This window comes from Spermophilus citellus (genome assembly GCF_964194105.1).
Source record: "Spermophilus citellus genome assembly, chromosome: 7".
Classification (NCBI taxonomy): domain Eukaryota; kingdom Metazoa; phylum Chordata; class Mammalia; order Rodentia; family Sciuridae; genus Spermophilus; species Spermophilus citellus.
The window spans coordinates 25072287-25097316 of record NC_138188.1 but is presented as its reverse complement, the minus strand read 5'-3'; the positions used below and the strand labels follow the sequence as shown (position 1 = coordinate 25097316).

At 37.5% G+C, this 25030-nt stretch overlaps 1 protein-coding gene across 1 annotated transcript in view; it reads right to left on the bottom strand.

Annotated features, from left to right (window-relative positions):
• Positions 1 to 25030, bottom strand: part of ARIH2 (ariadne RBR E3 ubiquitin protein ligase 2) — a 65787-nt gene that overhangs the window by 15143 nt on the left and 25614 nt on the right. Inside the window, 4 exon segments of the mRNA XM_081302536.1 lie at positions 653 to 716; positions 4820 to 4887; positions 17562 to 17573; positions 17575 to 17607. Coding sequence (XP_081158662.1) covers positions 653 to 716; positions 4820 to 4887; positions 17562 to 17573; positions 17575 to 17607 — 177 coding nt within the window.

Here is a 25030-nt window from a genome sequence, read left to right as displayed (position 1 = left end):
TATCTTTAAAGGTAAATTTCAGTCATGCATGGTGGCAAATGCCTATAATCCTAGGTACTTAGAGGCTGAGGCAGGAGAATTGCAAGTTTGAGGCCAGTCTTGCCAACTTAGTGAGATCATGTCTCAAATAAAAAAGAGATAAGGTGACAGAGGACCGCTGGGTTCGATCACCAACACTGAGGGAAAAAGAAGGCAAATTTCATTCCTACAAGTCAATATGGGGACAGAGTCCAAACATTCTGGGTCAGAAAAGGCATAAACAGAATCAAAGAGGTATGCAGTGATCTTGACAACACCAAAGCACCTAGAAGGAAGGGAGTATAAGCTATGTGTAAGTGCAGACAGAAAGGAAGGTAAGGCAAGGCTGGAAAGAACCCAGGGACAGGCAATGAGTTACTCTCTATAAAGGAAACATTTTTTGGCTGGTGGTACTAAAGATAGTAACCGGGGCTTCACATCTACTATACAAATGTCCCACTCTGGAACTACATCTCTGGCCTGAAACTATAAAGATATAAAAGATTTAGGTCTGGCATGCTCACTGGTTGGACATGCTTGCTACAAACAAAGCGAAAATGTTTCTCCATGATACTAAGCCTTAGCAAGAACAATGTGAATCCAGAGAAGCCTCACTCAAATCGAAAATACTTACATGTTTTGATGGATTGGGCTGAACTCGTGCCTCAACAAGCAGTTGAGAAGAATTGGACTTGTATCTACAAAACAGAAAGCAGAAATAAAGGAAATCAGAAGCTAAAGACATTTTTACTAGTAACAATGAAGAGAAAAGACCACCATATGTTGTGGTTACATTTCCTTTTCACAGAACTAAACTTCGTTTTTATCTGAGTAGAAAGATTTTTGTTCTCTTTCAACATTTCAGCTCTCTATCAGTATAAGGAAAAATAACTGCTTCAAAATTAATGAACTACAAAAATATTTATAATAGACCAGATCTGTTTTAGATCTAGTTAAGGAAATATAGGCAAATATCTCAAATACCGTCTTCAAGATAGAAGAATTCCTAAGGACTCAAAAGGCAAAATATAAGAGTCTAACAAATTATGCTGCATTTAAGTTTATCAAAAGATACCATGTGAAAACCTGCCATATATTGGAAGATAATCACTGTGTGTATCTCTTATCTATAAACTGGCAAAGAATTAGTATCAGAACAAATTAAAACTAAAAGTCCATTTCAAAAGACAAAATAACAAAACAAACAAACAAAAAACCACAAGAAAAAGAATAGGCATTTCACACAGGGGACAGGAAAAAAAAAAAAACGAAATTAAAAACAAAAGCCAGGGAAGGTGGCACAGGTCTATAATCCCAGCTACCCAAAAGCTGAGGCATGAGAATTCCAAGTTCAGGGCCAGTCTCTGAAGCTTAATAAAACCCTGATCCAAAAGAAAAAACTAAAAGTAAAAGGGTTGGGCTCAGTAGTAAAGTGTGCCCCTAGGTTCAATCCCAAGTACCAAAATAATCCAAACACCAAACAAACCAACAACAACAAAAAAAAAAAAAAAAGAGAGAAACATTGAAATATCATTTATTACTACCAGATTACAAAATTAAGTAAGACAGTATCAGGATCATTCAAATACCACTGATGGAAACAAAGTTGAATAAACACTTTGGAGAGCAATTTGGGCCAGGTATGGGGATGCACGCCTATAATTCCGGCCACTTTGGCGGTTAAGGCAGGAGGATGGCAAGTTAAAAGTCAGTATGGACAATTTAGCAAGACCTTGTCGCAAAATAAAATAAGAAAAGCTGGTAGCCGGGTGTGGTGGCACATTCCTATAATCCTAGAGGCTCAGGAGGCTGAGACAGAAGGATAGCAAGTTCCAAGTCAGCCTCAGAACTCAATGAGGCCCTAAGCAAATTAGTGAGAGCCTGTCTCAAAATAAAAAAATAAAAAGGGCTGATGGAGCTAGGATTGTAGCTCAGTGGAGAGCACTTGCCTGGCATGTGTGAAGTACTGAGTTCAATACTCAGCACCACATACATACATACATACATACATACATAAATAGATAGATAAATAGATAAATAAATAAATAAAATAAAGTTGTGAGGGGAAAAATTTTGAATAAATAGGGCTAAGGATGTGGCTCAGTGGTTAAGTATCCCTAGGTTCAAATCAGTACTTTTAAAAAGGGGGACAGCCTGGGAATGTAAATCAGTGGTCCAATCCTCAGTACTGCCCCCCCCCCAAAAAAACAAGGTAAGATAATTGCATCAGGCAAGGACCGTATCTCCTTTATGTGATTGCCTTTCCCTATCTAGTCAGAATGCTTCCTTAAGCTACCTTTGTTAAAAGATCTGTTTTATACCTGGTTCTCAAACTAGTGTTCTAAACACTTTTAGCAATTCAAATATATACTCTCAAGTTATGCTGGAGAGTTTGAACAGTTGAGAGAAACCCCATTACCAGAACCCATGTCCAATAATAGTAATAAAAGTTCATCTGCAATTGTATCCAAACATACTGAGTCTGAAGTACAGAACATGCCAAAGTTAGGGAATCAAATCATTTGACTTTTCCTGATTGTGCTGAGCTGCTCCAGTTGATATGGCTACCCCAGCCATATATAGCTTGAAGAACGGAAGGCATAATCTTCTTTCATAGATCAATGGAAACACACTACATGGAGAAAGGAAGACTTGCTGCACTGCAAGTGGGTGGAGATAGTAATTCTGCTTCTCACCTAGGGAAATTTTGTTCTCCAGGGATTATCTGACATACAATGTCTAAAGACATTTTTACTGTCAAAGACTTAGGGATGACTTTCCTTATCTGACTTCGAGTAGGCCAAATCCAGAGGCACTAACAATCATTCTATAACCCAGAGAGCAGTGCCCCACAAAACAAAGAACTATCCACTTGGATGCAGTGGCACATATTTGTAATCCCAGCTACCAGTGGGGCTGAGGCAGGAGGACTGCAAGTTTAAAGCCGGCCTGGGGAATTTAGTGAGACATAAAAAAATATCCAAACATGAAAAACTTAAAAGGGCTAGGGATACTGTCTGGTGGAAAAGTGCTTGCCTAGCATTGGCAAGGCCTAGGGCTCAAACCCCAGTACTGTTTTTTTTTGTTTTTAGGAGGAGAAGGAGGGGAAGGTGAACGAAGGATCTAAAGAAGGAAGGAACGAGCTAGCAATTCCACTTTTGCAAATTCCTTCTTAGGGGAAGGAGAAGGGAGGGGAGGAGATAAGGAAGAGGGGGGAGAGGGAAGGAAGGGAGAGAGGGAGGGAGGGATGATATAGCCCAAAATGTGCTAAGGATGAGAAACACTGAGCTAGACAGAGGCATATGCCTCTGAAGGTAGGACACAAGAGATCTATCCAGAGAACGTAAGAGGAAGAGGACACCTTTTTATGACAACATCTAAAATATCTCTAAGGTCTGAGGTTCAAGAACTCTGGTTCTGGAGGAGGTGAGAAGGAACACTCAAATATCCTAAGGCAGAGGTATGTGGTAAAGTGGCCACTTTTTCTTTTTCAAAATTTTTTTAGTTGTTGATAGACCTTTATGGATACACCTCCATATAAATAGAGGTGCTGAGAACCGAACCCAGTGACTCACACATGCCAGGCAAGTGCGCTACCTCTGAGCCCCAGGCCCAGCCCCTTTTTTCTTTTTTTAGTATTAGGAAATAAATCCAGGAGTGCTTGACTGCTGAGCCATATCCCCAACCCTTTTTATTTCTTATTTTGAGACAGTGTCTCACTAAGTTGCTTAGGGCCTTGCTAAATTGCTGAGGTGGCTTTGAACTAATCTTCCTGCTTCAGTCTCCCAAGCCACTGGGATTACAGGTATGTACCACCATAGCTGGCTTTTTGTTTTGTTAACAGTACTAGGGATTGAACCTAAGGCCTCAAACATGCCAGGAACATGCTCTACCACTGGACTACATCTCTAGCATTTTTTATTTTGAGACAGTGTATCACTAAATTGATGAGGGTGACCTTGAACCTGTTAACCTTTCCTGGCTCAGCTGCTTCTTCTTTTTTTTTTAGAGAGAGAATTTTTTAATATCTATTTTTTAGTTTTCGGCAGACACAACATCTTTGTTTGTATGTGGTGCTGAGGATGGAACCCGGGCCGCACGCATGCCAGGCGAGCATGCTACCGCTTGAGCTACATCCCCAGCCCCTGCATGGGCTTTTTTTCTTCTTCTTATTTTTTGGTATTGGGACTGGAATCCAAGGACACTTTACTACTGAGCTACATTCCCAGTTATTTTTTTTACCTTTATTTAATTTATTTATTTTTATGTGATGCTGAGGATCGAACCCAGGGCCTCACACATACTAGGCGAGCACGTCTATTGCTAAGCCACAACCCCAGCCCAATTATTTTTTTATTTTAAAGATTTTAGTAAGTTCCTTTAGGGCCTTGCTAAGGTGCTGAGCCTGGTCTCAAACTTGTAATCCTCTGCCTCAGCCTCACCAGTAGCTGGGATCACCGGCATGTGTCTCCAGGTCTGTTGATGGCCGATTTTTTCTAAAGGCAATATGCCATGTATTACGACACATCCTTACTTGATATATCCAAAAGAAGTAAAGTATGGAACGCCTATAATGAAATACTGTGCTAGCATTAAAATTGAGGTAGAATATGCTGTAGACATGGGAAAATGCTCATAATACACTGAAAGAAAGGGATATACAATATGATCCAGTGTTTTAAAAATTTAATATGCACATTAGAAGAATATACTCCAAAATAAAAACAATAATCACTAGTGGGTGAGGAGGAAGAGCAAGGAGCTATGGACAATGTCATCTCCTCTCCCCTAAAGACCTTACCTGTCCAATATCTCTGAGACTTGCCAGTGGAAATTAACTAATATGAGTTTGGCAACTGAATGAGATACCTGAAAAGAAGAAAGAAAAATCAAATTAACTGAAGTTGCTTTTAGAGTGCTATATACTTTGAGAAATGCATATATTCACATCTATCCCAGGCTCAGGTTTGAGTTCCATTTTTTTCTCCTGATACTATTTTTCTCTTTTAAGTTCAGACTCATAAAATCCTAATGATTTTATGAATCTCTTGATTTTCGATCTTTGTTTTGGTGAATGACCCTTCTAAAAAAATTGCAAACTCTAATTTGAAACTTAACTTATTCTACAGTAAGTAACAACTTAGCATCTAATATGAATGAAAGAGCTATGGGTTCTCTAATGTAATGTATATTCCTGTAGGGTGTCATGAGGCCATACACCTCTATTTAGGCCTTATATTGCAGAAAATCTCCCAGCCTCAACTTCCTTGTATGAATTCCACAAAGAAAATAACCAAACTCCTGTCTAGAATCCCTGGATTCCTAGCATCTGATGAGCACTAACTGCAAAGACTTTTTAAACATTTGTGGGCAGTCTTTCTGGCCCAGACATTCTATTAGGGAACATTTAAAGCACATGGTTCTAGCTATTAAAGAGCCTCAGAAGGTATTTTAAACTAGCAATTCCTTTTGCAAATTCCTTCTTAGAAAGGACAGTGGATAAGTGAGCCACTGGGTTATTTACAATAGTAGAAAGTTAGAATAACTTAAATTGTCCAACAAAAAACAAGCTAGGTAAATAATATAATGACAGATTCATGCAATAGGCTACTATGTAGTTTTTGAAAAGAACGTGTAGATGTTTATTGAGAGAAAGAATTTCACATTTCAATATTAGGTTAAAAAAGCAAGTATTGAGATAGCATATTATAGTCATAATATCAGCCATAATATCTTGGTAATTGTCAAGTAAAAGCTAACAATTCACCTTGAGTGTCAAAACTAGGGTGTGTCCATAAAAGACTGGGACGTGGCTGGAGGCCTAGATCAAACTTTCCAGACAGCACTGTAACAGAATATGAGGATACCACTAAATCAAGAAATAAGGAACAAACTTCAGGCTGGAAAAATATGTAGAACATACTCTGCTCACTGGACTGAGTCCTTACATGCATCCACTAATGACTTGTAAGACAGGGCCTGCCTGGTCCACAAAAAAGAACTTCAGGAGGAAGACAAAGTAACCAATATGTGATCCACATCCCCGGAGCTCAAGTCACCCTTGAAAGGAGACTAAACTTAACATTTTTAAAAGGGCACACTCATTGTCAAAGGCTAAATAATCAATGAATGTCTTCCTGTCCTACAGTCTGTCTATCTAGAGGACTCAAAGACAGTTTACTTCAAATGGAGCAGGGGTCCCCACTTGCCTTCCACAAATTGTAATACATGTTGCCCAAGTATTCTCTTACTGAGGCCCATGGAAGGCCTGTTTCCTCACTTAGAGCTGATGTTTTCTAATTGTGGCCCTAACAAAACTATTCATTACAACAGACCATTATCATGAAATGAAAATAGAAACCAGACATTTGGTTTAAACTTTAACAACTGAATGTAGCTTTTGTTTAAAAATACTTTTTTAAAAACTTGAGTTATGGGCATGGTGGCACACACCTGTCATCTCAGTGGCTTGGGAGGCTGAGGTGGGAGGATCAAGTTCAAAGCCAGCCTCAGCAATTTAGTGAGGCCCTAAGCAACTAATCGAGACCCTGTTTCTAAATAAAATATAAAAAAGGGTCTGGGGATGTGGTTCAATGGTAAAGCACCCCTGGGTTCAATCCCCAGTAACAAAAACATAAGCAAAACTATGACAGTTATACTACTACTATATTGTTTTGGATAAACTCGTTCTTTGACCTAGTGAGGCTTAATCAGCATCACACCCACTGCTTCCTATATGTCTCACTATGCTCCTCTCAGATCCACTGAGCCCAGAACTAGACTGGATATAGAATGGCCACTCAGTTATGCTGATTATTAAATGATAACATGCATTTAAAAATAAATTCTGCTATTTCTTCAGGAAGGTCAAGAAAGTTTAACACTGAAAAAAATCTGACACCTTTATCTCAACAGCACTAATAGCAACAACAAAGCTTCAGAATAAAACATGAGGTAGAGTCCACCTACAGATAACATAGCCCTGTTAAAGAAGAGCCAGGGCAGGGAGACACTAGCCCTTTATAAAAGTGGAGTGACGTGAACAGCCAGGAATACATCAGTATACACAAGATAGCAGACACTCTCAAGTGTCAGCCACACAAATCTCCCACCAGCCTCTGTAGGAGGAACTATTTTGATAACCAAGTCACAGCAGTGACAGACTGCCCATATAGTGTCCATAGATCCACTAGAGGACTGGATAAGGTGGCACACACCTGTAACTCAGCTACTCAGGAGGCTGACGTAGCAGGATCATAGGTCCAAGGCCAGCCTCCACAGCTTAGGGAGACAATGTCTCAAAATTAAAAGGATGTGACTGCCAGGTAGGGTGGCGCATGCCTGTAATCTAAGCAGCTCAGGATAGAGTTCAAGAGTTGATAGAGGATCAAGAGTTCAAAGCCAGCCTCAGCAACAGCAAGGCGCTAAACAACTCAGTGAGACCCTGTCTCTAAATAAAATACAAAATAAGGCTGGGGATGTGGCTCAGTGGTTAAGTGCCCCTGAGTTCAATCCCCGGTACCAAAAATAAAAGTGTGACTGCACCTCAGTAATGGACACCAGGTTCCAAAAAGCCCTGTAAGTAAAAGTAGCACAGCAATGGAAGAAGACAAAGAGAAAATGGTACTCTAGAAGAATTTATTCTGAAATATTGTCTCAGAAGGGAAGCTATCCTTTTCCTGATTTAGGTTCACAATGAGTAGGTTGTACCTACTCACCTAGCCCAGTAGTTTTCCCAAGGAAGAAGTGGCTTCCTGGCAGAAGAGATAGGACAAGACTTTTGGGGTGATATCAAGCCAGATTAAAGGTAAAAAACTCAGTCTCTGCAAATAGCCGATTTTTCTCAGAACTAGTATTCAAATCATGCTATTTAATATTCCAAGAGCTCAGCAATCTGCTGGGCTCAGTGGTACATGTCTATAATCCCAGGTATTAAGGAGGCTGAAGTAGGAGGATCAAAAGTTGGAGGCCAAAATGAGAAACTTAGTGAGACCCTGTTTCACAATATAGGAAAAAATGAGGGTGGGTGGGATATAGCTCAGATGTAGAATGTTTGCTGAGCATGTGCAAGGTCCTGTTTTCAGTTCCTAGTACCCGCCCCCCAAAACACACACACATACACGGGAGTGAGCTCAGCAATCTACTCAGAACTTATTAACAGCCAACACTTCTAGTTATAGAAAGGTCCTCCACCCCTTTTGCCCATTCAGTATATGTTCTATGGAGAGAAATCTTCCAACAGATTAGGAGGAACTCTTGCTGTGCAATTGGGCTAACAATCTGTTTGTAGTAAGGATTAAGTATTATGAAGATGACTTATAAGGAAAAGGACAAACCTTCAGCAAAAGGAAAATGGGTCCAGGGTAGTAATATATCATAACATGCTCCAAAACTTATTACTTAAGAAGGTGTATATATATATAATCAATATTCTGTTAGATCAATGTAATAAAAGGCTTATAAGTCACATTGATTTATGAATATTTTTTCTACTTTAGAAATATTAACCGAGGAAAACATTATAAATGAAGAACTAGGGGCTGGGAATGTGAGTCAGCAGTAGAGTGCTCGCCTAGCACCAGCGGGACTCGGGTTCAATTCTCAGTATATTTAAAAAAATAAAAATAAAAATAAAGGCATTACACCTAAAAATTAATAAATAAATATTTTTAAAATAAATAAATAAATGAAGAACTAGAAACTACATTGTCCAAAAATTCACATTCCCAAGATAATTACTTGCAGAGTAATCTGCATCTGTAATCACAGAGATAGAACCTACGTTTATTGTTCTCTTCATCTCAGGGGCCAAAGAGTCCCTCTCAATGGGAATGGGTCGCTATTTCTATTAAATCCTTATTCCACTATTCCCCAGGAGAAAACTATCTCTGATATTTACTTGAGACACTTACAAGATCATGAGTCAAGAAATGTGTGTTGGGGCTGTGAGTGCTGGGGATCAAACCTAGGGCCTTGTGCATGGTAGACAAATACTCTAAGCTATATCCCCAGCCCAGGGCTGGGGATGTGGCTCAAGTGGTAGCGCGCTTGCCTGGCATGCGTGCGGCCCAAGTTCGAACCTCAGCACCACATACAAACAAAGATGTTGCGTTCGCCCGCCGAGAACGAAAATAAATAAATATTTAAAAAAAAAAACACACACACAAGTATCCCCAGCCCAATTACAATAAATTTAAACAAACTCAACAGCAGAGAGATGTTTCTCCCATCCAAAATGTTAAACTACATATTAAAGCCATTTAAAAAAGAAAAAGAAAAAAATTAGTTGTAGATTAATAGAATGCCTTTATTTTATTTAATTATTTTTATGTGGTACGAGGATCGAACCCAGTACCTCACACATGCTAGGCAAGTGCTCTGCCACATTCCACTGTGGCTCTGCTGAGCCACAACCAAGCCCCTATATTAAAGCTATTTTTAAAAAATTCATAATTTATATATAATAGTTCAGAAAGTTTAGTGGCTTTGATTACTAAATTCAGTTTAAAAAATCCTCTTGGATTATTTCTGATTTTAATTCCATGTTTCATAATGTGACGATTTTTTATTTCAACCACTAAATTTCAATCTATATAGAATTGCCAACAGTAGTTATTCTAAGATATTCATTATACATATACACTAGACAATAAATACAAACTCCCTTGTTGCCAAATTCAACAAACATCTCTTATGCTTCTTAAAATTATTTATTTTATTTATTTAATTTTTAGTTGTCAATGGACCTTCACTTTATTTATTTATTTATATGCAGTTCTGAGAATCAAACCCAGTGCCTCACACATGCTAGGCAAGCGCTCTTCCACTGCACTACAATTCCAGCCCTCATGTTTTTATTTTTTAATTTTTGGCAGTACTGGTGAGAAAGGTGGGGGAGGATTTGGTCGTGTGGGGGGTGCAGTGCATACCATATTCCCATACCTTTCAAAGTAGGCTTACTTTTGACTCCACATCTCACTCTTCCTTACCACTTCACCTTCTTCATTCCACTTCCCAATCTCTAGTACTCCATCTCCTCAGCACTCCCATCAAGAAAGTCTCACTACTACCCAATTAGGAAGAAAAGTGAACTGCCTAAATCCAACATAGGGCTTCTATGAAAAACATCATACTCACTCAATGATGAAATAGTCAATGTTCATGCATATGCCTATCAACTGTCCCCACCCCTCTACTTCATTATCCTGGAGATAGGCTTCCCGACATGCTATGTAACAGTAAGTATCAGATAATTCTTACAGAATCATTATATGTTGCCAATTCTTACTTGTTTAAAACACACTACTGCTCTCCAGTACTAAGGACAAACTTTATGCCTTGTAAGAGTCAACAGGACTTATCACTGAAACACCACCCTCTTTGGAGTATAGCAACAAACCAAATTATTCCAGCATTCCCATGTATTTCTCTAACTGTTCTCTGCCAAAAATGACCATCTTTGTAGCAACCAAGTACAATTACTTCTACAGAACACATGTGAGAAAGCACAAATCACTAGTAAAAAAAACTTTTAAAATAAATAATTAAAAAGCCACATAACAAAATATGTGGGGGTGGGGTTTGCAGCTAACATAGAGCCTACAGGGAAATTTACAACTGTAAGTAAATGTTTATATTAGGAAAGTCCCCAAATCAAAGACATAAGGGTTTACCTTAAGAAGCTAGAAAAAGATGTCTAAACTCAAACTAAGTGGAAAGAAAATAAAACAAGATCAATAAAAAACAAAACAAGTAACAGCAAAAATCGATAAAGTCCAGTCGGGTACAGTGGCACATGCCTATAATTTCAGCAACTCAGGAGACTGAGGTAAAAGTATAGAAAGTTGGAGGCCAGCCTCAGCAATTCAGCAAAAAGACCCTGTCTCAAAATAAAACATATAAAGGGTTCCATACCCAGTAGGCTCCCCAACAACAAAAAAAAACTGATTAAAAATTTTTTTTATTTGAGTTGTAGATGAACAGAATATTTTTATTTTATTTTTATGTAGTGCAGTGAATTGAACCCAGTGCCTCACACGTGCTAAGCAAGCACTCTACCACTGAGCTACAACCAGAGTGACCAAAAATTGATTATTTAAAAAGATAACAGTCCTGGTGGTTCACACCTGTAATCTAAGCAACTTGGGAAGCTGAGGCAGGAGGATCAAAACCAGCCTCAGCAAAAGTGAGGTGCTAAGCAACTCAGTGAGATCCCATCTCTAAATAAAATACAAAATAGTGCTGGGGATGTGGCTCAGTGGTCAAGTGCCCCAGAGTTCAATCCCTGGTACCCCCACCACACCCAAAAAAGGGGGATAACAAAGTTGATAAATCCTTATGCAATTATGGAAGGAAAGAGAGCGAATACAAGACACCAAAGCAAAAGTTAAAGAGGGATTATCCGTACAATTTTTTTTTCTTCAGTGCTTGGGATAGAACCCAGAGCCTCGAGCATGATAGGCAATTGTACTACCAAAGGGTTATATCCCAAACCCCCTACAAAAATCTGAAATATTAACAGGAAAATAAGAAAACACTATGAACAATTCGCTTATTTTTTCAGAAAAAAAGAGAGACTTTGGATAAAATGTAAGTTCCTTGAAAAATACAAAAACTGACATGAAGCAGAGAGCCCCAGATTTGATCCCCGCCACACACACACACACACACACACACACACACACACACAAAATGAAAAACAAAATATCTCTTTATTAAAGATATTGAATTCATTATCAAAAACTTTTGCACAAAATTCTAGACCTAGGAGTTTTACTGATGAATTCTACCAACACTAATCTTTACACAAACACTTCCAGAAACTTGAGAAGAAACATTTCTTCCAAATTCATTTCATGAGCACAAAACTCTTGACAAAAGCATAACCAAAAAAAAATTTTAAAACAGACCAATGTTCTTTATAGACATGTAAATCTTTAATTCAAAAAAATCCAAAAAATTAAATCTAGTAATTCAGAAAAGGATAATATAATCAAGTGTAGTTTAGCACCGGAATACAAGGCTGATTTAATTTTGGATTCTCCTGAATATAATTCACTGAATTAACTATATAATGGGGAAAACAACCCAAATCATTATTTCAATAGATGCAGAAAACCATCTGAAAAAATTCAATACTGATTCAAGATAAAAATTCTCAGCAAATTAGGAAGAAAAGTGAATTGCCTAAATCCAACATAGGGCTTCTATGAAAAACATGATACTCACTCAATGATGAAATAGTCAATGTTAATATCAGGAAAATGGCAAAAAATACTCATACCATTTAATATTATACTGGAGGCTCTAGCTAATGCAAAGAAAAAAAAAGACATGATATTGGAAAAGAAACAAATATAGAAAAAATGATTGTTTATGTAGAAAAGATATTCCTCGACAAAATGACTGTCTATGCAAAAAATCCTAAAGTTATCTACAAAATTAGTACTAGAAATAAAAAATGAATTTAGTAAGTTAACAAAGTACAAGATCAATATATCAAAGTCAAATTTTTATATAACTGCAAACAAATGGCAAAGAGAAATTTAAACAACTCAAATTTATTTTAATATTTTAACCCAATATACCAAACTACTACTTCAACATGTAATGCACAAAAAATATTTTCATGTCTTTTTTTCATTCTGATTCCAAGGTATATTTTATATTTTAGCACAGCTCAATTCAAACTGATTATATTTCAAATGCTCAGTGACCACATAGGACCACAGCTATTATACCAGATTATACAACTATAGATTTAACACAATATTAAAGCCAAAATCAAAATCACAGCGGGCTATTTTGTACAAATCATTAACTGATCCTAAAATCTGTGCAAATATAAAGGATCTAGAATATCCAAAGCAATCTTGAAAGAGAAGACCAAAGTTGGAAGACATAATATCTGACTTCAAGACTTACTGTAGTAATCAGGACAGTGAGAATACAGGTTTAGGACAGACACAAATCAACAAAACAGAGTCCATAAGTAAACTCTTATGTGTATGGTCAATATTCAACAAAGGTGCCAATTTAATTTCATAGTGGAAAGGAAAATCTTTTCAACAAATGGTTCTGGAATCAATAAGTAATTATGTATATAAAACATACAAAATGCAGAAATAGACTTAAATGTAAAACCTAAAAATAAAAAACTCTGGGAAGAAAACAAAAAAGAAAAGCTTTGCAACCCGATTTAGGCAAAGATTTATTAGATATAACACTGAAAGTACAATCCTAAAAAAGGAGTGGCGGAAGGGAGGGGAGGGGAGGGGAAGGAGGAGAGGAGAGGGAATAAATTAGATCCCATCAAAATTAAACTTGTTCTTCGAAAGACATTAAAAAAATGAAAGAAGCCACAGATTAGGAGAAAATATTGGCAAATCTTACATCTGATAAAGAATTTAATTCAGAATATATAAAGAACTCGTACAATTCGAGAATAGAACATGATCCTCAATTTTTAACTCTCCCCCCCCCACCCCCCCCACCCCCCCCCCCCCCCCCCCCCCGCTTCAATGCTAGTGATTGAACCCAGGGCCTTGCACATGCTAGGTAAACACTCTACCACTGAGCTATACCCCCTACCCCACAATCCAATTATTAAAAATGGGCAAAAAAAACAGGGAACAGTACCACACACCATACTTCCAGCTACTCAGAAGGCTGAGGCAGGTGGATTGCAAATTTGAGGCCAGCCACAGCAACTTGGCAAATCCTGTTTCAAAATTAAAACTAAAAGCACGGGGATGTAGCTCAGTGGTAGAGCTCCCTGGGTTCAATCTCTGGTACCAAAAAAAAAAAAAAAAAAAGAATTGCAAAAGATTTGAAGACATTTCACCATTTCACCACCAGAAAAAAGGAGAAAAAAAAAAAAACAAGGAATGAATAGCAAATAAGGAGAAGGAAAAATCATTAACTACATTAATTACCATGACATCATTAGTCATTAGGAAAATGCAAATTAAAAGCAAAAGATAACACTTCATAGTCACTAGGATGATGATGATGATGATAATAATAATAATAATAATAATAATAATAATAATAATAATAAGACTGACCATCCCAAGGTTAGCAAGAAGGTAGAAAAACTGTCTTTACATAATGCTGATGGAAAGATAAAACAATTGAGCTGCCTTGGAAAACAGTTTGGCAATTTCTTTGAGATGTTAAACATACACTTACCATATGACCCAGCAATCCCATTCCTAGATATCTATACAAGAGAAATGAAAACACACATCTACATTAAGCCCTGGACATGAATGGTCACAGCAGCATATTTTATAATAGCCCAAAATTGGAAACAACCCAAATATTCATCAACTGATGAATGGATGCATGAACTAAATGTGTTATATCCATACAATGGAAAATCATTATTTAGCAATAAAAAGGAGCATGCAACTGACACGTGATACAATATGAATGAATTTCAGAAACACTATGTTAAAAGACAGGGGCAAGTTGGGTGCAGTTGCACACGCCTGTAATATCAGTAACTCATAAGGCTGATGGAGGAAGATCACAAGTTTGAGTCCAGTCTCAGCAATTTAGCAAGGCCCCAAACAACTTATTGAGACCCGGTCCCAAAATAAGAAATGAAAAGGGCTGGGGATGTGGCTCAGTGGTTAAGCGCCCCGGGTTTAATCCCTGGTACCAAAAATATAAACAAACAAACAAAGCAACAAAAATCTACAAATTATAATTTCATTCATATAAAATTTCTAGAAAAGACAAAGCTTTAGAGACAGAAGATTAGCAGTTGCTTGGGGCTAAAAGTGGCTATTAATTGCAAATAGAGGGAACCTTTTGGGTGATGGAAATGTTCTAAAACTGGGAATGTGGTATGGCTGCACAGATATATAAATTTATTAAAACATAATGGTACACAATGATGAATGAAATTAACAGTAATGCTTCAATAAAGCTGTTTAAAAAAGAAAGCTGATTGATGAAGCAAATGTAGTAAAAGATCGGCAATTAAAAACCTGGATGGCAGATATATGGATATCCAATGTACAACTTTTTCAAATTTTTAGATGTTTATAAGTTTTCATATTAAAAGAGGGGGAAAGTTTTTCAAACTTAATTCAATAGCAATTGCATGCATTAACAAATATCACAATATTCTAATGGCTGACCTTTATACTACTGTATCAAATAACTTGGACTATTTCTTCAAAAATAAAAATTCCCCTTTAGAGTTTTAACATACTTTTAATTAAAGGTTGATTATACATTATGAATTCTAGTATAAAGCTATTTAATTTCCACACAGGTTTACAATGTTAATAACTTCAACACTTTGGCCTTTCTCAATCTCCCTGACCAAACTTTCTTAGTTTCCCACTGGATGCTCTACTTCCAATCTGCCAGCTCCATAAATGTCATTGTTCCTCAAGATATGGCTCTCACTCTTGTCACTCTGTGTCCTATCTTTGAGCAATCAAATTTGTGCCTGAACCTTAACTGGTATGAACATAAGCACAAAAGTCAAGAATTCTTCTTTCATTTGCTGACAACTGAGAAAGGTAGTTTACATGCACAAGATAGGGAAGGAGAGGCAAACAAACAATGGTACAAAGTTCATTAAAGAATGAAGATGCCCACAAGTTTCTGGGAGGCCTAAAGAAAGAAGGCTTTTACACTAAAATGTAGAGATGAAGAAAAGGAGTGAATTGTGGGTCAAAATGGGGTCAGAGCAGAGGCCTAATATATCCCATATTCCCCCCTCTTCTCCCTCTGCCCTCAAAACCCATACCACAATGAATCAGACAGTGATGGGGAGCTTCCTTTCCAGCTCAAAGGACTGTGGGTTCATGTTTGTTATCGTTTACTCTAGAAACTGCTCCGCATTACCCACAGGCCTCAAACCAATAGAGCTTTGTTTTGCTATTGCACTGAAACCTCAACTACCTGGTGGTTTCCAGATCTTTATTTCACAAAGCATTTAGCTATATGCATGTCAAAAAGAACTTTGCTTCTGATCATCACAAGCCTGTGTTTATGACAGAAACTTGAAAGGTATGTATCACTGACACAGGGCCTGAAACACATTTAGTAGTAGCTACTTGGTTACACTGTGCACAGATACATAAAGAAGTCAGCTGCTACAAAGTCAAATTTTTCTTTCTGCTTTTTAATAAAGAACTAGTAAATCTATAATCCCAGTTCTCAGGAGACTGAAACATGAGGATTCCTAGTTCAAGCCCAGCCTGGGCAACTTAGTGAGACCATGTCTCAAAAGAAAAACAAAAAGGGGTGGAGATTTATTTCAGTGGTAGAGCACTTGTCTAGCATATGTGAAGGCCCTGGGTTCAATTCCCAGTACTGCAAAAAACGTAAAACCAATTAATGCACCATATAATTCTATTCCTGCTCCGCAAGCTGAGCTGAACAGCTGAGAGCAGAGACCGCGGGGAAATCCAGGATACCGGTTAATTTTTCTAAGATTTTTCTCACAGACATACAATGAAGTATATATGAATGCTTTAGGTGCTGTTACCAGCAAGCAGTTACTGACATGATCAATAGCACGGCACACAAAACCAAAACTTCAGCATTTTATAAGATGTTCTGGAGGCATTTTCTTCCACAGTCTCAAAAGGTTTTAGGGATCAGAGAAATGAACTCCAACTATCAGTTTAGAATGGAAACTACCCTGGTAAAATAAAACTTCTGAATCTCTATGGTCTTTAATAGACTCACTACAAAGAGACAGTTGCAGGGATTCAAGATCTTAAAGGAAACAATGTCAACAGGAATTTTTTTGTGGGTGTACACTTTACAATTTTGTGACTTGCTGTTCCACTTTATTTTTCAACTTTAATCAGTATTTACTTTCTCCCCTAGGTCTCTAAACAGAAAGCAGACTGTGGTGAAATCATTTTTCAAATTGTAAGTCCCAAGCCAACATCTTTCTTTCAGACAAACGTTTTAAAGAGTTTCAGGAAATTTAACTTCAAGTCTACATGAAGTGTGTTAGTAAGTGACAGTCACATTTTTCTGGTTTCCACTAAGCCTCTCCAAACTAAAAACTTTAGGTGAGAGTCTATCAAAATTTCGAATTAATCATTGGAAGAAACATTTGGGTCCCCTAACCACAAAAAAATTAAAATACCAAATAAGATATATCCTGCTACTGAAGGAAATTCCAAGCACATTTGATATTTAGGACCTTTTCTAAAAGCCAACATCTTTCTTTCAGACAAACGTTTTAAAGAGTTTCAGGAAATTTAACTATTATTTGACATCCCAGAGAGAGCACTTGGAGTGTATGTTTATATTTAAAACAATACACAGAACATACTAATTTTATATAAAGATCATGGCACACACTGAATTGCTTTTGTTCCTGACAATTCCCCCCAAGGAAATCCATGAACATGATCAGTTGCTTCATCTTTTTAGCTTTCTCTAGCTGGTTCAAGCTATCTAGCCCTCAAGGACAAGTTAACACAGCTTGCAAGTTATTTCCCCAGAAATAAGAAATCCAGCAGCCCACCAAAACTGTCAACAGCCCTTCCCAAACTTACCAGTGCCATAGGGAGGATGCAGCTGATGGCAGTGAGCATCAACGGCCTGAAAAAATACAGGTGGTAGTTTCAATTTTTATTTAAAATTCTTACTTGCCAACTGCCTGAAATCTTTTAAGGCTACATGAATGAGTCTTCATGCCTCAGCCTCTGTTAAGCCACTCCGTGGTCCAATCACATTTTTTTTTTTTTAACAAACACTAGTGGTCATTCACTAAAATGTAGAGATGAAGAAAAAGAGTGAATTGTGGGTCAGCTTCTGATCTTGGGGTAGAAGGGGATATGATACAGGAAATCTAGCCTAAAGAGGTCAAGATAGATGGATTCAGGTCTTAAGAGGTCAAAGAGGGGAAGGACATAAGAAGGTAATAAAGGGGTAAGAGGGAGAAACAAGGTTAAGGCACAGAGACAAAGGAATAGGTAAACACCAGTATAGGATGGGGAAAAATGAGCGTGGGTGGTGGTGGTATAGAGGATGTCCCAGAGAGCTTCTGAGTTAATAGACAAGGCTTATCCCAAAGTCTAATTTAAGTGGTGGAACTTCACTTTTCCCATACTTCACACCTACATATTCTCAGTCTCTATAAAGGTTAAATCTCAGGCACCTAATCATAACTTTACCCCCTTTCACTTTATAGGCTCACTAGAAGGATGACTGACTTAACAACTGAGGCACCCACATTATACTTGCTTCAAATCCAATTAATAAAAACAAATTTGAAAATTTCTCACTAGTCTCACTACTATGGTTGCCGATCACTGAAAAACTCAATAAGAGTTTATTTATGCAAAATATAGTAATGAAAACAAAGTCATTCTTTGACCGTAAGGGTACTTTTTTATTATTATGAAAAATCTCAAAACATCTACAAAAGTAAAGAAAATAATAAAAACCATGTATCTATCACCTAGCTCTAACATGAACTTGTGGCCAGGCCCACTGTGTCTCCATTCCCACCCTCCAGATTACTTTGAAACAAATCTTAGCCAGCATATCTTTTTAGGGTGCATTTAATTGAAAACCCTCTGGGAAGTACTTAGTACAAAATGCTAGTTTCAGTCCCTTCTAGAATTTCCAGGGATGCATCACATACAGTAACTTCATTTCAGCAGATGAAGGTCAATTCTAGCAAATACAATCAAAAGAAATGTAGATGGGAGCCAGTAGCAAATGAACCACACACAATAAGTAAAAGTTGAATCTCTATTCCTACAACCACAATCCCATCTTTTCAAATGTTATTTCAAACAATATTTTGTCTCTTCCCACCAGGCAAAAGAAAAGGAATACTAAATACCAGCTAGGCAGTACAATCTGTGTCTCTCCTCTTCTCCAAAGGGAGGACACCTAAGAGGCCAGCACATCTTAATGACAAAGCCACAGATTTCAACAGCAAGTATCAAAGTACAGTTTCTACCTGTGGACTGCTAACCTAAGCTATCCACTCTGCTTTGCTCAAAACACATAATCCAAGGCTGGGGACGTACCTCAGCGATAGAGCATGCACTTAAAATGCATAAGGCCCTGGTTCAATTCCCAGCACCACCACAACAACAAAAAAACATAATCCAGTTTTTATAACTTTTATGAAAAACCTCATAAACAACAAGGAACAGAATGCAAGCTCCTGGAAGGCGGAGTTTTTGTTTGTCTGTTTTGCTTTGTTTCCTTTTCTAACATATTCAAGCATCCGGGGCAATGTCTGTACCATCTGTTAAGACCACCCTCTGCTTGTCTCCTAGTAGTCCAGCCTCCAGTCATCACATACCCACAGCCTTCTAAGTGCTGGCAGACCACAAGACCATCCAAGCCTTCAGCAATGCTCAATCTAGTGACAAACCCAGATAAAGTTCCTCTGTAGAAGGTAAAAAAAGATGGGGCACTAAGATGTCCTGAGGTTAGCAGGAAAAGCAGAGATGCTGATAGAAAGTTTGAGGTAAAATTCAAGTATATGGGTTAGGGAGAAGAGCAATATAAAGTTGTTCTTAAGGTGAGTTTGAAGAAGTCACTGTTTTTCAATAGAACAAGATAATCAAAGATATCTGCAGTGGCTCTATCAGAAAAATCTGAAATGGAAGTAGAAAAGGTTATATTATTTATAAATACTTCTCTCATCATCCTAAAAAGTGAAAGGACCAAAATTAAAGGTAAAGAAACCTTTAAGTTCTTTTAAGAAAGCACTCAGTAAATTTACTGAGAAACAATTTTTAACCTATCCCAATTACCAATGAACAAAGAAAATCCAATCGTTCATAAAAATCACTCTGATGGGTAACGTGATATACACAGGTAATCCCAGTGGGATTGAGGCAGAGCCAGGAGGACTGCAAGTTCAAAGCCAGCCAGCAATTTAGCAAAGCCCTAAGCAACTTAGTGAGACCCTGTCTCAATAAAAAAGTAAAGGGCTAGGGATGTGACTTAGTTGTTAAGTGTCCCTAGGTTCAATCCCTGATACCAAAAGAAAAAAAAAATTGATAAAAAGGAATGATACTGCTATCACATTCCTCTCCACCATTATCAGTCTTCCTATCCAGGAGAAATGTGTTCCAGTCATTTGTCTAGATTCTTCTAGTGATTACTAACTCCATTTTTTTCTATTTTCTTCTTTTTGCTGTTTTTTAATTTTTATCTTCAAGTAACTAATTCAAAAAAGAATTTCTACCATGCAGCTCTCTTTCCATGGTAGAAAGCTACAAGGCTCTCGGTTCAATTCCCAGTACCAATGTTGCCCACCAACACACAAACACAAAAGGGAAATAAATTTGGGGAATCCTAACATGCCTGAAAACAAGTTTACTTGCAATGAAGATTCTAAGTTTTAAATCTCCCCCCAACCCCCCAGGGCCAGGCACAGTGGCACTCGCCTGTCAATCCCAGCAGTTTGAGAGACTGAGGCAAGAGGATTTTGAGATCAAAGGAAACCTCAGCAAAAGTAAGGTGCTATGTAACTCAGCAAGACCTTATCTCTAAATAAAATACAAAATAAGACTTGGCTCAGTGGTTGAGTACCCCGGAGTTCAATCCCTAGTACCAAATAAATACATAAATAAATAATCCCCCTACCAAAAAAAATCACCTTCCCTCCCCAAGACTTTGAAGAGCTGGGCATGGTGGCACTCACACCTTTTAATCCCAGCAACTGGGGAGGCTGAGGCAGGAGGATTGAAAGTTAGAGGCCCAACTCAGCAATAACCGAGACTCTATGCAATTTAGCAAGACCCTGTCTCAAAAAATAAAAAGGGCTGTCGTGTGGCTCAGTGGTTCAGCGCCCCTGGGTTCAATCCCTGTACTGGAAAAAAAAAAAAAAAATTTTGAAGATTGTTATTCTACTGACTTCTGTTTGTCACTCCTCCTGATGAGATGTCTGATTTCCATTTCTTATGGAAGACTTGGTATATTGTTATTGGGTCTTTATTTAGCCTTCTGAACAATGGAAAGACCCTTTCAATATGAAAACCATAGGCTGCGCCTCTTTTTAGATCCAAAAAAACTTTCTTTTTATTTTATTGCCAACATTTTCTTCTCTTTAATAATTTTTTGTTTTTATGTTCCAAAAATGCTGATAGATGCTGTATTTCCTGCATTGATATATCCTTTTTCCTACATATATTTTTGCCTGTACTTTGAGAATGATGTTTTCTTTTCTCTTCCAGTACTGGACACTGAACCAGATGCCCTTTATCACTGAGCTACATCCCCAGCCCTTTGATATTTTGAGATAGGGTCTCAATAAGTCACCAAGACTGGCCTTGAATCTTACGATTCTCCTGCAGAAGCTTCCTGTAATATCTGGGATTACACATATGTGCCACATGCCTGGCAAGAAAAATCTTCTTGGACTGGCTGGGGTTATGGCTCAGCAATAGAGTGCTTCCCTAGTGCATGTGAGGTACTAGGTTCAATCCCCATCACTATATAAAAATAAAATAAAGGTTATTGTGTCCATCTACAACTAAAAACCAAATATTAAGAAAAAGATCTTCTTCTCATCTATCTATGGAATTTTTTTTAATTTGGCAAACTTATTAACTTGTCCCATGAGCTCTTTTTCTTTTCTTTTCTTCCTGATGGAATCTGATAGCTTTATGGATGTCACATCTTGAATATCCTAGAGAAAATTAAATAGTCCACTATTAAAGATAAGCAAAATTGCCAGGTGTGGCGGCGCACACCTGTAATCTTACTGGCATGGGAGGCCAAGGGAGGAGAATCCCAAGTTCAAAGCCAGCCTCAGCAATTTAGTGAGGCACTAAGCAACTCAATGAGACCCTGTCTCTAAATAAAATATTAAAAAGGGCTGGGGATGTGGCTCAGTAGTTAAGTACCTCTGGGTTCAATCCGTAATACAAAAAAAAAAAAAAAAAAAAAGATAAGCAAAATTATCTACTGTCTGTTTTGGCTAAAGTTAATTTTTTCTATGTCTCTTTCATTTTGCATGTTTTCCTCAATATCTCATGATTCTTGGTTAGCCCTTCACATTGAGAAACAAAGGGTCACTATTTTAAAAAAAAGTACTGATGTGTGCTACAACTGAATGAATCTCAAAAGTATTATGTTGAGGAAAAGCAGACAAACACAAAAGATCATGTAATGCATAATTCCATTTATGTGACATATGTAGAATAGGTAAATTGACAAAGAAAAAATATTGGGGCTGGGGATGTGGCTCAAGCGGTAGCGCGCTCGCCTGGCATGCGTGCGGCCCGGGTTCGATCCTCAGCACCACATACCAACAAAGGTGTTGTGTCCGCCGAGAACTAAAAAAAAAAAAATATATATAAAAAAAAAAAAAGAAAAAATATTACTGGCAGCAGGTAGTGGGAATAATGCTTAATAAGTACTGGGTTTCATTTAGGGATAATGAAAATAGTTTTGAACTAGATGGAAAAACAGCTGTACAACACTGTGAAGGTACTAAATAAAACTAAATTGTACACATTATTTATTTTTTGGTACTGGGGAATGAACCTAGGTTTTGTGCATGCCGAGCATATGCTCTTGATTTTGGGGGGGCAGTGTTGGGAATCAAACCTAGGGCTTTGCACAAGCCAGCAAGTGTTCTACCAGTGAGCCACATCCCCAGCTCAGAATTGCATACTTTAAATGGTTAATTTAATGTTTTATGATAGTACCTTTATTTTCTTAAAAGTAGACAAAGGTCAGGAAAATGAACCCTAAGATCTGTGTATATGGATAGAACTTGTCAACTGACAAGTTTTCCTTTAGGGTGAAGGATTAGAAGCAGTTGTTACTCAAAACTCAAGGGAGGGGGTGGGGTTGTTAGCTCAGAAGTGGAGCACAGGCATTGGGTTCCAACCTTAACACCACATACAAATAAATGAATAAAACAAAAGTATCCACCTACAACTAAAAATATAATAATAATAAAAAAATAACTCAAGGGATAAATTAAATCGGCCAAATCTTACATTCTAAGGGCCCTATTTCTCCCCAATTTATTCTATTTCTTAAAAATAAGCAGATTTTTCCCTCCTGCAAATGGGGGCAGGGTTGATTGTTCTATAAACAGACCTTTAATTAATCCCCATATTTGCAGCACACTTATCTTTTCCAGCCTTTATCTGTCAAATCTGATCTGCTGAACAAGCTGGCTTCCAAGTTTAATTATGTCCCACACGACACCTTCAGTCTGTTCTTTTTGTTAATATGAACTTATAACATGTATGTGCCTCTATTTTCACTTTCATGGTAATTAAAAATGAGAGGCACTCATATTTACCTCATTCCCTTTAATAATTCTCTGTACTCTCCTGTCCTCCAGACCACCACTGATTTATTTTACTTTGCAATAGATTAATTTGCATTTCTACAACTTTACACAATTGACATGATAACTATCAATCCTTTTTCCCTCTGGTTTCCTTCATGTGGCATACTTAGTTTGAGGTTTAATCAATGCTGCTTATATGAGTAGTTAATTCTCTTTATATTACCGAGACGTATGCTGTTCTAAGAGTGTCCCACTACAGGTTGAATATCCCTTATGCAAAATACTCAGGGCCAAAAGCCTTTCGGATTTCAGTGTTTTGGAACATTTGCATTCATTCTACCGGTCAAGGGGCTGGGGAAGTAGTGGTAGAAGCACTTGCTTATCATGTGTAAGGCCTGGGTTTACACACACACACACACACACACACACACACACACACACACACACGACTTTACCAGGAGCATCAACAGTATTAAAAAAGGTTCAGATTTCAGATTAGGGATACTAGATCTGTATTTGTGTGTTCATTCTTCTGTTTATGGATATGTAGGTTGTTTCCAGTTTTTGGCTATTGCAAATAAAACTGTTACAAACATCTGATATCCAAACAAACAAAAACAAATAGAGGGAACATAAAAGAATGTGAGTGCAGCCAATCATTTTGAGGCAGAGTCTGCTGTTAGTAAGTTTGAAAGGAAAGATTTGGCATGTTCTACTACAGTAAAATAAAATTCAAAAATTTTAAAACTCATTATAGTTATGATTATAGATAGTGTCTTTACAGCTACTCATTATTCAAAAGCATAAAAACTTACCTTTTATCTTGATAATCAATAAAATATGAGTTACATTTAGACATCAAAAATATTAAAGAAAGCCTATCCGCCTTGTGAGAATAGAATAACTGGGCAGTTTATGGCCTAGTCCCACTATGGTTATGAAACCAGTACATTCCAAACACCGGACACATAACTTTTCAGCAGTCAAAGAAAGCAAACACTAATCTTTCATTTCAGTAACCCGAATCATTTAACTATTTTTAAAATACATTTACAATATAAAAATATAAAAGGGGGCTGGAGATGTGGCTCAAGTGGTAGCGCGCTTGCCTGGCATGCGTGCGGCCCGGGTTCGATCCTCAGCACCACATACAAACAAAGATGTTGTGTCCGCCGAAAACTAAAAAATAAATATTAAAAATAAAAAAATAAAAATAAAAATAAAAATATAAAAGGCTTTAACCTCACTCCTGAAGACTGTTTCATTACAACTGTATAAAGTTCAGGTTTCTGTTGAGAATTGCCTAAATTAACCTAGATATGTGTCACAAGCCAGGAATCATATATTCAGATTTAAACCCCCTCTAATTAAGAGGCCAGCTGGCTTCATGAAAAAGGTCCTTTGACAAGTATTGTCTTTTGTTTACAAGTGGGAGCATACAGTAGAATTTGGGGGTTAAATTATCAAGAGTTTTTGTGATATGTATACATAATGGAATGTTACTAGCACTTAAAAAGAATAAAATTAAGGCATTTGCAGGTAAATGGATAGAGCTGGAGAATGTCATGCTAAGTGAAGTAAGCCAACCCAAAAAACTAAAGGCCAAATATTAATATCTGATTAACAGATGCTGATCCATGATGGAAAGGGGAGGATGGGAAGAATGGAGGAACTTGGGATTGTGCAAAGGGGAGAGTGGGGAGGAGTCATGGGGATAGGAAAGATGGTGGAATGAGA